This window comes from Gopherus flavomarginatus, chromosome 11 (genome assembly GCF_025201925.1).
Source record: "Gopherus flavomarginatus isolate rGopFla2 chromosome 11, rGopFla2.mat.asm, whole genome shotgun sequence".
NCBI classification, from domain to species: Eukaryota; Metazoa; Chordata; order Testudines; family Testudinidae; genus Gopherus; species Gopherus flavomarginatus.
In genome coordinates this window covers 48431727-48446391 of record NC_066627.1, presented here as the reverse complement: position 1 = coordinate 48446391, position 14665 = coordinate 48431727, and the positions used below count along the sequence as shown (strand labels likewise).

Genomic DNA, 14665 nt, shown 5'->3' with positions numbered 1-14665 from the left:
AAATTATTATGGAGAAAAAAAGACTAGGATCAAATAAAACTTTAGATTGTTACACAGATGGGAAAAGTCAAGAAATTCCTAGTTCCAGCTGACAGTTTATGTAATAGTCATGTTACATAAAGCATGTCTTGCATTTAATTTCTCGCTTTTAAAAATGAAACTATCCTATTTGTAGGGAAGACTTTCTAATGCCTATTTTTTTGAGTTCCTAGTACAGGCATGTTATCTCAAAGGTCAGACTCTTCTTGTTTGTGATATAAAACTACATTGGTGTGTCAATACGTAGGCTGTAGATAGCAATATTATTTATAGTCAAAAGTTATTTTGCCAATTTTCAGCTGGGCCATTTTAAAACACCCTCCCATCCTACCCCTCAAACAAAATAGATCTAGTCTACGTAATGGGGAGAATAAAGCAAAACTAATTTTAAAAAATTTACCTCTCATCCTTGATCTTTTAAACATTCCTCTCTACCTGGCAGTCAGGGTTGTGACACTTCTGTATGTCAGATTCGATGCTGTTGCTCCTTGAATGGGCTATTGGGGGTGTTCAAAGATGTGGGAAGCTAATAGTATCTAAGTATCCTGCAATCTGTATTTGATTTTTGGTTTTAGTCTGTCACAATCTGGACCAGCAAGAAGCACATTATCTCTCAATAATGGCCCTTCTAAATAGTAAAGGAAAGAATTGAAAGCAGTATCTGGTAGTCCTTAGCCTTCTAGTTCAGAGCTTTGGAGTGTGGGGAAGGAGGAAAAGAGGTCCTGGGATCCACCTTTACAAGTGTAGTAGAGACCTGAAAAAGGAAAGTGGGGTGTGGTAGGAAAGCCAGTGAGCAAATTCATGTTCATGTGCTCTTCTACTACCTAAATATTTTTGCCTGGAATACTTCTTTAATATCACTATCTGCACTCTGCTTATAGTTGGGGCAAAGGTTAAGTTTGATCATGTTGTTCCAACTCCTGGATAACTTTTGTGTCGATCTCTAGCTGTTGCTGACTCCCAGAATTTTTTTAGCCTCAATTGTCTTGTTTTCAGAAATCTGTTCCTAGTCTGCACATGTAATAGCTGTATATTTGTGGAACAAGGAATCCACTGCATTGATGTGTTACTGGATCAATAACTGCGAATGATAAAGCACTTTCTTGTCTGGTCTCAGGTCTTTATGAAATCTGTGAAATTGGAATGGGTGCTTGGGAACATTGCTGCTGCCCAGGAGCTCTGCGAGGAAGCCCTGAAGCACTATGAAGACTTCCCCAAGCTGTGGATGATGAAAGGGCAGATCGAGGAGCAAGATGAGCTAATAGAAAAAGCCCGGGAAGCCTATAATCAAGGGGTAAGGATGGAATGATTCCATCTCTGCTTCATGCCTTCAGTATAGGGAAATCGTGTATTAACTGTCTTCCTCAAAGCAAAAGCCATAACTCGTAGGAATCTGTCCCTGGCAGACTGGTAGGCTGGATGCTGGCATCTTGCTAAAAGGGTAGAATGATCACATAGAAATGGCTAGGTGGTAAGGATGAACAAAGGATGAACATCTAAACTAGAGTCTCTGGATAGAATTTATCCTCCACTAGAGTAACATTCATTCCAAGTTACATATATTTGGTGCATTCAGATTTGTCTGCGTAAAATGAGAGGCTAATCTCCTCTTTGTCACACATTCATGCTCTGTAGTATAAACATCAAACCACACATCCAAGTAGATTGAGTGTGGTTATGCTATAACCGAGTTACCTATTCTTTCGGTTGTATTGACAATGTTAAGAGGAAACTGGCCATATGCTTGTCTTGATTGAGGGGCGGGGAGGGGGAGAATTCAAGCTCCCCTTTAAAATATTTACTTTTTCTATTTAATATTCTAATGGCTACCAAAGAAGAAAAAGTGCCCATTGGTAGGTTTTACGGGGAACAAAGTGCAAGGAGAGAGCTTATGTAGTCCAAAGAGATAGATTAGCCACCAGAAAGGTGCATGCTGCCATATACTTCAAATATATTTGGGGCATGTCTTGGGAGTGATGTGGAATAAGAGAGTGAATGCTCTTAAAATTAGCCATGAAACTGACATGGAGACGTGTTTAGTAATTGGAGGCTAAAAGTGGCTTAAAGTCCCTTAATGTCAAAGGAAACCTAAATTTGGATGCCATGTTCTCCTCTGCTGGTGCAGCGCTCTATGTTCCATCTCAAGGCAGCACAGATTTTAAATACACCCATTAGTCAAGGTGTGTTTCCTCATAACACTGAAGGGGCTCAGTAATACACAATGCATTGCGCTTTTTTCCCCTGGAACTTCAGGAGACAAGACAAAACTATTTTTCACAGGGATTCCTATCATAAAACTCGCCAAAAAAGGTGTAAAAAATATCAAGTGACATCAGTGACTCCCATTTCCCCCTTCTCCACACACTCCACAGAGATAGAGTTTCATTGGGGATTAGCTTCTCTGGAAGTTGCTCTGCAGCTTTGGTATAAAAAGCAGTCAATACTATAAACTCCCTGTCATCATCTCTCCCTGTTGCTCCAAACCCTGGCTTGTTTGCTTTCTTTTGAACAGTTGAAGAAGTGCCCCCATTCCACACCCCTGTGGCTCTTGCTGTCCAGGCTGGAGGAAAAAGTTGGGCAACTGACCAGAGCAAGAGCCATCTTGGAGAAGTCTCGCTTGAAGAATCCAAAGAATCCAGACCTTTGGTGAGTAGTGTAGAGCTGAACTGAGTACACATGAACAATAAGGGCAATGTATTCTTTATGCTAATTACCTTGCACCCTTCCCCAACCTCCTGCCATCCGAGCATGGATTCTCTATTATCGCATATAGCCAGAAGGAAAATCCTGGGTATTTCACGCTTTGGGGACAACAATTCCCTTCTGAATACCTGCAGTCTCCTGGGGGGCTCTTCTAGGACACAGCTGCCATCATGTTAACCTGTTTTGGGAATGCAGTTGGTTGACAACTATATTCTTGTAATGGAAACTGCAGATTAATCTAAACTACCTTTCTGAAACCAGGTCTTTCCATTTCCGTGTTAATTCAGTCTCCTCTAAATGCTTTTTTATCTAAGATGACTATTACAAAATAAAGGTCACAATTGTCTTTTAACCCATGGGATGGAAAAATTATAAAAGCCATTGATTCTTCCATGATTTCCTGCTGAACACATTTAGTCCAATGAGCTTATGAGAGTGAGCAAAATTAGTCTCCTGGAAGCTGTGCAGATAGCACTAGTAGCTGTGTTCTTAACAAGTCCCATGTCCTTCAAATGAAACATCTCACAAGTTTCTTGCTTTCTTAGCTTCTGAATTGAGATGTTGACAATGGTGTCTTTTCCACACCAGGTTAGAGTCTGTGCGATTAGAATACAGAGCTGGACTAAAAAACATTGCTAATACGCTGATGGCCAAGGCATTGCAGGAATGTCCCAACTCGGGTAAGAAGTAGCTGATTTTTCTGAAATGCAGTTATTTTTGCTTGGTGGATAAGAGGGCTCCTCATCTCTCTAAGATGTTTCTGCTAGCCACGTCATCTTATGTACTGGATAGATTATGATATGCTGTAGGACAGTGGTTCTCAAACTGGGGGTCGGGACCCCTCAGGGTGTTGTGAGGTTATTACATGGGGGGTCGCAAGTTGTCAGCCTCCACCCCAAACCCCGCTTTTCCTCCAGCATTTATAATGGTGTTAAATATATTTTAAAGTGTTTTTAATTTATAAGGTGGGGGTCACACTCAGAGGCTTGCTATGTGAAAGGGGTCACCGGTACAGAAGTTTGAGAACCATTGGTCTAGGAAGTGTTAATTTCCTTATGCAAAAGAAGTGCTGCAGATCTCTTAGAGGTCCTAGATGATCTTGACTCTTGCCTGAAGAGAAGGGCATGGATTGTTCACAGGTGGTTCAGGTTTCCTGTAGAGTTGCTTGGATTGTGTTATCAGGCCTGTGCCTAGTATGTGGTTCCTGGTTTCCTGAGAGAGTATCTGGGTCATGGGTGACTTTTTTTTCTTCTCTGAGAACTAAACTGACGGCTTCTATTTAAAAGAAGTGATGGGTTCTGGGGTTGAATGAAAGCACTCTGGGTTAACAGAGATCATTTGTGAAATAGAACTGTTTAGCACGGTATGATTTAGTGGAAGAATTATGAGATTTCTTTGCATCTTCCATGACTAGATGTGCACTCTTAAGAATTCCTTATGTTGGAGCTTGTCGGCACCTTGACAACACTTCCATGGGATAGGTAAATATTATCCCCGTTTTACAGATGGGGAAAACTGATTGTGCGCAAGTGACTTGCCCAGGATAACACAGCAGATCTGTGTTGGATCCAGGACTAGAATGCAGGTGTTCCAGTTCCCACCCTCCCACTAGGTCAGGGGTTTCTAAACTTTTTTGTAGCATGAGCCACAAATAAATATTTCGTCCAGAACCTCCTTCCCTGCCATTCATGATTGCTGAGTTCCCCTCCTAGTCACAATTGTATAACAGGCTTGTACCAACTACATAGCTAAATAATATTGAGAAAGAAAAGATTTTTATTTTAAGGATCTTTTTTTCCCCCTATTGTGGAATACCACGATAGTCATAAAACACATGCTCAGGTCAGGTCATGGACTTTTCTACACTGGTACAAATATACCCTGCAAATAAAGAGAAGTCTTGAAAGACACAAAGGGAAAATTCTTGCTCTAAACTATCAGTGAAATCAGAACAGAGAGAGAGAGAGAGTGTGTGTGCACACACACACACACGTGGTTAAGGATACAATTATGTCACGGAGGTCGTGGAAGTCATGGAATCTCTGACTTCCAGACACCTCTGACATTGGGGGCCCTGCAGCTGATTAACCGCTGCCAGAAGCAGGGGACCCGCTGCAGCAGCCCAGCCTCTGCAGTCAGCAGTGGGACTCCCCACAGCTCCCAGCCACCATGGCGACCCCAGAGCTCCCCAGCCACTACTGCTGACGGGGCCCCCTGCAGCTCCCAGGCAGGGGGCAGGGTGCTGGACCCTTCCCACTCCCCATTTTGTCAGGGATGTTTTGAGTAAAAGTCAGAGACAGGTCACGGCTTCCATGAATTGTTGTTTGTTGCCCGTGACCTGTCCCTGACTTACTAAAAATATCTATGACAGAATCGTAGCCTTACCTATGGTGCATACATGGCTGCTGCTTACAGGAAGCTATTGCTCTGACCCCCCTGATGGAATCCTGGCAGATATAAGACTGCTAAAGATTTCCACAGCTCTAGAGTGTTCCACAGGTGTGGCTGGCTGACAAGTGAAACAGAAGATGTCATGCTACTTTGAGCAGATTTCCTTTTCAGCCTTTTGGCAATGAAAAAAATTATCTGGGGACGTGTAACCTTAGACTTCTGTGGGCATTTAGAGCAGTTTTTCTGGGCCTCCTGTGACTGGCCTGTTTGGCAGCGGGGTACAGTAAGGATCATTGGGAGGACTTCAGCGTTCCTTATCAGACTCTTCCAACTGCTTCCAGGTGGTACGTTTTACAGCTTCTTAATGTTTTTCCTCTTGAGAGTAGTTTCCTGGCGTGTTCGCTCTGAAGAGATGAGAATTGATAGTTCTTAGATAGATGTAGTGTGTCCCGTACAATTAAAATTACACACCGAACAATTTCACTCCTGACTATCTGAGAGATTTGGTTACCTTTTTGGTCCTGGTCGTTCTCTATGGGCTTGCTAGCTATAGCGTAGCTATGCTGGCAGAGCCCTGTAGTGCAGGTGCAGTATAAGCTGACAGTAGTTCTTCTGCAGGCATAGCTGCACCATCTCTTTCTTTTGTCAGCATAGTTGCATCTACACCAGGGTTTTGGTGGCATAACTATGTTGGCTACTGAGTGTGATTTCCGCCCTCCCCCGGACTCCTAGCCAACAACTACATTGGTAAAACTTTGTGGTATAGACCAGGCTCAAGTTTGGGTACCGCCTATCTGTCAATAATGACCTTGGGTGGTCTATTATTTTCATACTAAGTGCCCCCTTTGTAGCAGGCTACTAGAAATGTATATATTTCCAAGGCATTTTAGCTTTGCTTCTATAATTTGTTGGCAGTGATCTTGGGAACTATACTGGGTGCATGAAGAGAACTGTGGAAAGTTTCACTAGACCATTTATCCCTTCATGCTAACCACTGGAGAGTTGATGAGTGTACCCCATCTTGTGGCTCTCAAGAATGAACTGAATTAATATGTAGGCAATGTGTGATATTTGTCTGTACAATTAAAACATTTACCTGCACTTGTGGGATAACAGTGTTCAAACATTGCTTCCAGATGCATCCATTGATAGCCACCACATAACACCAGTCATTTGTGTTACATGATGCAGAGTCTCCAGAAGAGGTTTGAGGATAGTTCTATACTGCACTGTTCCCATTGTGTGATGGTCTTGGTTGAAAGTCTTTGGGTTGGCACACACCTAGTGTATGAAGTACCAAAAAAAAAAAAGGAAAGTTAAGAGTGTGAATGGCTCAGACCAAGTGTAGAAGCGCCTCATAGCTGGAGTTTCAGGATTCAGGAAATAGCAGCTGATACTGCAGAGCACAAAACAAAGAAACATTCAGTACAAAGTTACTGAGAGCTATTTGAGCATTAGGTTGGTCCATCACAGGATGATTATGAAGCACAAATATTATGCGACTGTGAAAGAGGATAATGCAATCCTAGGATGCATCCGGCAAGGTATTTCCAATAGAAATAGGGAAGCGTTATTACCATTATACAAGGCACTGGTGAGATCTCTTCTGGACTACTGTGTGCAGTTCTGGTCTCCCATCTTTAAGAGAGACTAATTTAAACTGAAACAGGTGCAGAAAAGGGCTGCTAAAATGATCAGAGGAATGAATAACCTATTTTACAAGAGGAGACTTAAGGAGCTTGGCTTGTTTATCTAACAAAACGAAGTAAAGGGGGAGATGTGATTGATCTCTATCAATACATCAGAGGGATAAACACCAGGAAAGGAGAGGAACTATTTAAGTTAAGGGCCACCGTTGGCACTAGAACAAATGAATATAAAGTGGCCATCAATAAGTTCAGGCTTGAAATTAGATGAAGATTTCTAACCATCAGAAGAGTGAAGTTCTGGCACAGCCTTCCACAGGAAATAGTGGGGGCAAAAAAACCTAACTTATTTTAAGACTGAACTTGCTAAGTTTATGGAGGGGACGGTATGATTGCCTGCAATGGTCTCTGGCCCATCCGTGATTACTATTAGCAAATATCTCTACTGGCCAAAGATGAGACATTAGAGGGGGAGGGCTCTGAGTTAGAAAGAATTCTTTCCCAGGTGTCTGGCTGGTGGTTCTTGCCCACATGCTCAGTGTTTCATTGAGTGCCATATGTGAGGTCAGGAAAGAATTTTTCCCCAGGTCAGATTGGCATAGACTCTGAGGGAGTTTGCTTTTCTCTTCAGAGTGAGGCATGGGTCATTGGCCTGTTCTGAACAAGTGGTGGATTCTCTGTAGCTTGAAGTCTTTAAATCAAGATTTGAGGACTTCAGTAACTCAGCCAGAGGTTGTGGTCATACTACAGGAGTGGGTGGGTGAGGTTCTGTGACCTGCAGTATGCAGGAGGTCAGACTAGATCATCATGATGGTCCCTTCTGGCCAGAACGTGTGAGGCAGTAATGACGCACTCCATTCTGGATTTAAGCACCTACCATGCTCATTATTCTTGGTAATGTGGCCTTTTAATCTCTGATTTAACAAAAATTGGAATCTTCCTATTTGGTTTTCAGGAATTCTATGGTCAGAAGCAATTTTCCTTGAGGCAAGACCACAGCGAAAGACCAAAAGTGTGGATGCCCTGAAGAAGTGTGAGCACGACCCTCACGTCCTGTTGGCTGTAGCCAAGTGAGTAGCTATTCCTATTTTTAATGAAGTAAAGGTAGACATTTTGTCTCTGAACACAAATTAAGGTCAATACACCATGAAAACATTGCTGCAGATCAGTATCACGTGGTCTTGCTTCAATACAGTACTGATATGCCTCAAATCCAGGAACAACTGATGCATCTGTATAGTTGCCTCTGAGCATCAGCGCATATCACCTTCTTTCTCTTGATTGAACACAAGCTGTCTACCTTTTCTCGGAGTACTAATGTCAGCTGGGAAGTGTAGGAGAGCAATGGGGAACACTGTGGATTCATGCTGAGATCTGTTCTAGTGTTAGGTTTAGGTACACTGAAAACATCACTAGCATGGGATCCCTTGGTACATAACTTTGACACAGACTTGAAATCAAGCTGTAATTGCTTTTCCTTTTGGGGATATGTTGTTCATGCCCATGGAAGCGTGGGGCTGCTTGTGCTGGCCGCTGTGCCAGTTTAATGTGGACAGGTGCTATTTAAATTCCCTGTCTCTTTCCTCTTAGTCCCCAAATTCTGCCAGTGGCCCATAATCTTGACCCGGCATACTCTGCATTTCCAGTTCTGCTGCTTCCATCATCCCATGCTGTTTCATTTTGGGGATTTCCTGAGTATAAGTTGCCGGTCATGCTGAATTTTCTTCTGTGAAGCAGCCAAATGTCCATTTAGGAATTGAAACAAGACTAAAATGTCATTTTCTCTTGTTGCCTAGACCAAATTTTAAGTTATCTAATGTTGAAGGGCGAGTACTTAAATCCACTGTGCTTCATGGCTTTTTTCCTGTTCTTTTATGTTAAGGGCCTCCATTCAAGTGCAGGGCTGACTTTAGTGCTATAGTGATTGGAACCAGCTGTTTTTTCTTTTGTAAATACCAGAAGAGTTTAACAGAGGAAGCGTGTAAAACAGTGCCCAAATCTTACACAACTTTTCTTGTAAGCCAAAGCAAATTATACAGGATTCACTCCAGTTACTATGGCACTAAGGTCTGCCAGACAATGACAGCTGACTTCTTCAGTTTTGTCAGCAAAGGAGAAGAATTTTAACTTTCGCTTTAGGGAAACTGGTTCCAGGTCCCTTCTGGTACAGCCTCAGACTATTTAGTAGCTAAACTAAACCCAGCGCAAGTTGCTTCTGCCTCCCATAATGAGTCTTCTGTATGTGTCTCCGATACCTTGGGCTGTAACATGATTGTGAAGAGCTTTCCTTAAAAGGAAATGTTACTGCAAATTGTTACTTTGCAGGTGTTTTGTCTGTTTCCTATCAATGTTCATGCTCTTTAAATCACAGTTTATCTAACACCGAACAATCAAGAGTATCATAAGGCTTAAAAAACAATCGTGTTATCAAACCATAAAATTATACAACTGAACAGCTTAGCCAGTCACACAGCCTCCTATTCATAAAGACCTCGCTAGTTTTAATTGAACTGTATTTGACGTACAGAAACCAAACCCATAAAATGTGACACAGTTGATTAGTTCTTGGGGGGAGAAGTTTTGAAATTCATGAGCAAATTTTAGAAATGGCGACAGGCAATGTGAGTGCAAAAGTTGGGGTTTAAACATCTAAATCCCACTCCTACCCTTTTGCATTGAAACAGATTTTCAATGTACATCTGTTTCAGTACGTTTTCGTATTTCAGTATATACGTGCACTTGTAGTGATGGCTCTGCTACACAGTACGATGAGTTCTGATTCAGATCCTGGCCTCTGTAAATCTGGACACATTTCTATAGGTACAGGACTTAAATAAGCTCCAAATATCTAAAGATTGTAAACAGCTTGTTAGATAGCTACAAGATCTTAAAACATTAAGAACATGGGGGTGGGACATAAGATTGCCTGCATGATCCTCTCATTTTATGAATTTGGTGCAGCATGGTTGACTGACAGTAAGCAAATGAGGGGGGAAGATTCTGTCTGGGTTTCAAGAAGTACACCTGTACCCTGATATAGCGCTGTCCTCGGGAGCCAAAAAATCTTACTGCGTTATAGGTGAGACTGCGTTATATTGAACTTGCTTTGATCCACTGGAGTGCACAGCCCTGCCCTCCTGGAGCGCTGCTTTACCGCGTTCTATCCGAATTCGTGTTATGTTGGGTCGTGTTATATCGGGGTGGAGGTGTAATAACATTCTTTCTTCAGAACATCTGACTCTCCCCCCTGCTCCCTTCCTTGGTTGGGGGCTAATTTAGCCTTTTAGGCTCAGTCAGCAATCGGCAAGGAAACAGTGGATGTTTCATTTACCTCTGTAGTCCCTCTTGCACCTTTCCAGGCAGAAGGATCTCTTTTGCAAAGTTACCCCCTCTGTGCTGGGAGAGCCAAGAGCTGAACTTTTCAAGCAGTGTCAGGTGACCCGTTGTCTCTGCAAGTAGAGAGTGATCTGCCAACTGCTCACTTCTGCTTTTCTCCCTTTCCTTCCCGCAACAGGTTGTTCTGGAGCGAGCGTAAAATAACCAAGGCCCGAGAATGGTTCCATCGAACGGTGAAGATAGATTCAGACCTGGGGGATGCTTGGGCTTTCTTCTACAAATTTGAGCTCCAGCATGGCACTGAGGTAACGGAGTGTGTCTCTCTCTATAGATAGAAGCCGTGACCTCCTGGGGAGTGGTCCAGCATCCCCACCCCACCTTCCGCTGGCTAACAGGACTGTTTTTGAAGCCCATCACCACCATTCATTAATCAGCAGCAGAAATCACTTCTCAGCCATTAAGAGCACCCTGTTCCTAGCAGAGAGTATGTTTCCTCTGCAGTACACTGGACCTGAGGAGTGGGAGGCTGACTGCTTTTGCTAACTAGATAATTATGAGCAGTGTGACTTAAAACATGGTGTTTTTAAAAACAGCATTGTTAATAGATGGAATTGCCTTTTAGATTTCAGCTTCAGAAATTGCCAGCTGATTGCCTTAACGAATGGAAAATGTAAACCTACAAATGATTTAATCACTTTCTGAATCCAGAACCCTTCAGAGCTGCTGTCTCAAAGCTCTAAACAAAAAAGGTTCTGTATCTTAGCAGACAGCTTTGTGTGGCTGGGAAACAGTTGTGTGCAATCCTAGTGTTTGATTATAGATCAGAGCAACTGTCAGCCTAGTGTACCCCATCTGTGTTCTCTCTGTGGTTCTGCAGGAAATGGTCATTGTCAAGCCAAATGCCATATTGAACACCCACTGCTATTGCATGTCTATTCTTAAACTGAAGTGTGTAGTTTCCGTTTTTGAAGCAGAGGATGGAGGACTCTTCAGGATCAGTTAGCAGTGCATGTAACGCTTGCCACAGCTCTGGTACATTTAGGCAGAATGTGCACTTTTCTCTACATGCACGCTCTGGTGTTCCTTAATCAATTCCACTCGATATCACAGCATGGAAAAATAATATGGATTTTTAAAATTAGAAACTGCTACCCCAATAACAGATGCAGTAAAATGTGCACTGTTGAGCACTGACCCCAAGCACACTAACTTTTCTGTGTGGTCTTCCAAAGATGGTATTTCCACTCAGTCCACCAGGAGTGAATCTCACAAAAACCACCACCACAAGGAACTCAACACAGTTGGCAGCCTGTCTTTGCCATCCACAGTTACAGTAGCTAATACAAAAATGTATGAAATCAATCTTCATTCTTCAAGGCGTAAGCCATCCGCTAACTGCTTGGGGTTAGTAAGAAGTTTCCCTGTAGGTGTTGCTAGATAATTGCCCCTTATGAGGGTTTTTATCCCATTCCCTGATCTATCTATCTGAGTCGCAGTTGGAAATAACATACCGGATCCGATGGACCATTGTTCTAATCCAGTGTGGCAGTTCCTATATAATGCTCATGAGAAGCCTGGTACTGAGATGATGTGAGACTTCTTAACTTCAGTGAGATGAGTCCCCCTCGATATGCTTGATGTGTCTAGGCAACACAAGGAAAGCCTCCACCACAGTTGCCTTGATTCTGCCTGAACTGTGACTAGGGAAACAGTTTCATTGTCTGGCAGCCTAGAATGTACTAAGACTAGGCTATAGAGCACCATATTAGATTCATAACTACAAAATGTCCATTTTTCTGTGTTCTTTCAAAACAAATCTTAGATTCTGTTGAAGAGCAACTATGTAAAGAATGTGGGGAAAGGTAGATGGTGGAAAACCAAACATAATTTGGCAGCCCATTGGGCTGCTTTGCAAAGCAGAACAGTTGCCATTGCTGCCAAGCTTTAACCTTCATTTATTCCGAACCCTGATTTCCACCTTATTTTCTTTCTTTTTTTTCAATGGTCTGTATAAGCGCTTAACTTTCAGCACAATGTACCAATGCATAAGAAGGAATGGTAGAATCTGAAGACTGTCTTACTCAGCTAGGGGAAAGAATTGTGGGATTAAGATAGTCCCAACCTGTTGTTTTTTCTTCTTCTGTAGGAGCAGCAGGAAGAGGTGAAGAAGCGCTGTGAGAATGCTGAGCCCCGCCATGGAGAGTTGTGGTGTGAAGTGTCCAAGGACATAGAGAACTGGCAGAAAAAAATTGGAGAGATCCTAGTAGTTGTGGCAGCCAAAATTAAAAATGCCTTCTAGAATATGCTGTGTTCAGCTGCATCAGTCACCCCTGCAGGACATGGCCCCTTTGCTATACATGTTTCCAACACCCTCAACCCTGCCAGCGACGCAATTGCTTAGAGCAAACGAAGGAAGTTGGTGGAACAAATGAGGACCACTGGTTTTCCAAAAAAAATATTATGATGAGGAGACAGTCCCTTCCACTCCTGCAGTAGTGCTTGAGACTGTACGTTGCAGTCTGTGGTGTGGCATAATCAGATGCGTTTGTGTTGTAATGTCTTCTGTGAACATTGCTGGCAGGTGTTGGTGCTGAGTCATTTTGCGTAGGTTTGATGGGCCTTCTCATTTGGATGTCTGAACCCATTCTGTAAATTCAAACTTTAATTATTACTTGATTGCTTTCTGATGACTTGCAGCTTCTCTGGTGTCTTCCCTGGCACGAGTTCTCTTCCTGTCAACCAGGCCTTCAGTTTCTTGGTGTTTGGCCCTTTTAATGATGACTCTTTGTCAACAAAGCTGTCTCCTTGATATTTAAGCATGCAAAGGCTTAAAGAACGAGGAACCAAAGAACAATTATCACTGAAAGACATGCCTGGAATGTTGGGGTGGAAGGAAGGGCGTGGTGGCAGAAACGGAAGGCAAAACTGTATGTTTGATGTGACAAAGCTAGACTGGAACTGCTTCCTCAACTTTTGGGATAGAATCCTGGTCAGATTTTTGTGGAAAACTATTCTTAATTGAGCATTTTGTGAAATCCAGTAACCAGAACCTATTTTTAGTGATATTTTCTCTAATTTTAAAATGTATAATATAAGCATATTATTTTAATAGAATAATTTCATTTTAATACTACAGCAGTAGTGTTAGAACAACATGGTAAAAATAACTCGAGGCTCTTCAAAGGAAAAATCCTTATTCTTAGAACTATTAAGAAGCCATGTGTTTTAACAACTGAAGCTGATCTCCAGGATGGATGGATATGAAAAACTTCTCCAAACTCAGATGGAGAAATTAGTGTGTTGCTGGGATGATCTTGGAGCATATCTCTGTGTCTGCAGCCCCTTGTCTTAGGTTCATGAGTAAAGTTGTCTAAAGCTATGAGCCGTGCCATTTTTTGACCCAAAGGGGTGACTTTCATTCTCTTGATCCTCCTTTGAGTGAAAAGAAATCTCCTCCAGAGAGATTGTATCTATTTTATTCTTCACCAACTGAAAGATACAAATGTCTCCAACTTCATTTAATAGCATTTGTATACTAGGATATAGTAATTTTTTTTTAAGTATGTATCATCATAGAATGTATGAAGAAAACCCGTCACTTGTCTGGAAAACTGTACAGATGTAATGGGATGCTATAAAATACAACTGTCTTGTGTTTCGCTTTGAATTCTATTTGACCTCCATCTCCTCCATTGCAGTGACTGTTGCATGTCAAAGAGTAAACGCAGGGTGGTTGGATCTGACTAGTGGGTGGGTACCTTATGAAAGGCCAGCTACTCCTTGCAAAGATGCCCGTGTGAGGAATGTATCTTGTCTGCCAAGCTTTCTCATATTCTTTTGCTTTAAGTGCCACATTGTTTAAGGAATGGCCACTTGTGATGAAAGTTTTTCTTCCTGATTTATAAATGCAAAATGAAGCCAGGTGTTCTCTCTCAGGTAGCTGGTGAGAACATGTGCAGTTGCACCCTCATTAAGAAAAGTATATCTCATTAGTGTGCTGGGGGCTTGTAAGCTTTCAAAGGCTCAGGCCTGCAGCTGTTAGGGCAAGCAGCATGGGGAGGGAAGACCTCCCCTATCCCAAGAGATTCTCCATCACTAACAGTGACTTTCTTTCTGTTGCTGGAGAATGGGGACTGATGCAGAGGGAGAATGAAGATTCTGTGCATGGGGGATGCAAGGGTTGAGTCTGGGTTAACCGTACTGAGAGGGGACAGGGGTTCTAGTTTGTTGGGGTGGGGAGGATATAGATAAGGGGATAGTTTAACTAGGATTCCCAGAGTTGGGTCAAACTAATAATGGTTCTGCATGGGATCAGCTTGAAAAAATGTGTTAACAAATGAGACAAGGTGGGTGAGATCTTTTATTGGACCAACTTTTGTTGATGAGAGAGAAGCTTAAAGCAACAGAAGTTGGTGCAATAACAGATACTACCTCACCCTCCGTGTGTCTCTAATATCCTGGGACCAATATGGCTACTGCATAGATTAACAAATGGCATTTACATACTGTATTGAGTACCTATGGAGCCTATCCTGACCTATCCTCTGCTT

The 14665-nt window shown here is 42.4% G+C and overlaps 1 protein-coding gene across 1 annotated transcript in view; it reads left to right on the top strand.

Moving 5' to 3' along the window:
* PRPF6 (pre-mRNA processing factor 6) overlaps positions 1-13782 on the top strand; it is a 34533-nt gene extending 20751 nt beyond the window's left edge. Inside the window, exons 16-21 of the mRNA XM_050918720.1 lie at positions 1157-1333; positions 2552-2685; positions 3331-3422; positions 7735-7849; positions 10294-10420; positions 12262-13782. Of these exons, the coding sequence (XP_050774677.1) occupies positions 1157-1333; positions 2552-2685; positions 3331-3422; positions 7735-7849; positions 10294-10420; positions 12262-12414 (798 nt within the window). The 3' untranslated portion in view covers positions 12415-13782. The remainder of the gene's footprint in view (positions 1-1156; positions 1334-2551; positions 2686-3330; positions 3423-7734; positions 7850-10293; positions 10421-12261) is intronic.
* The last annotated feature ends 883 nt before the right edge of the window (positions 13783-14665 follow it).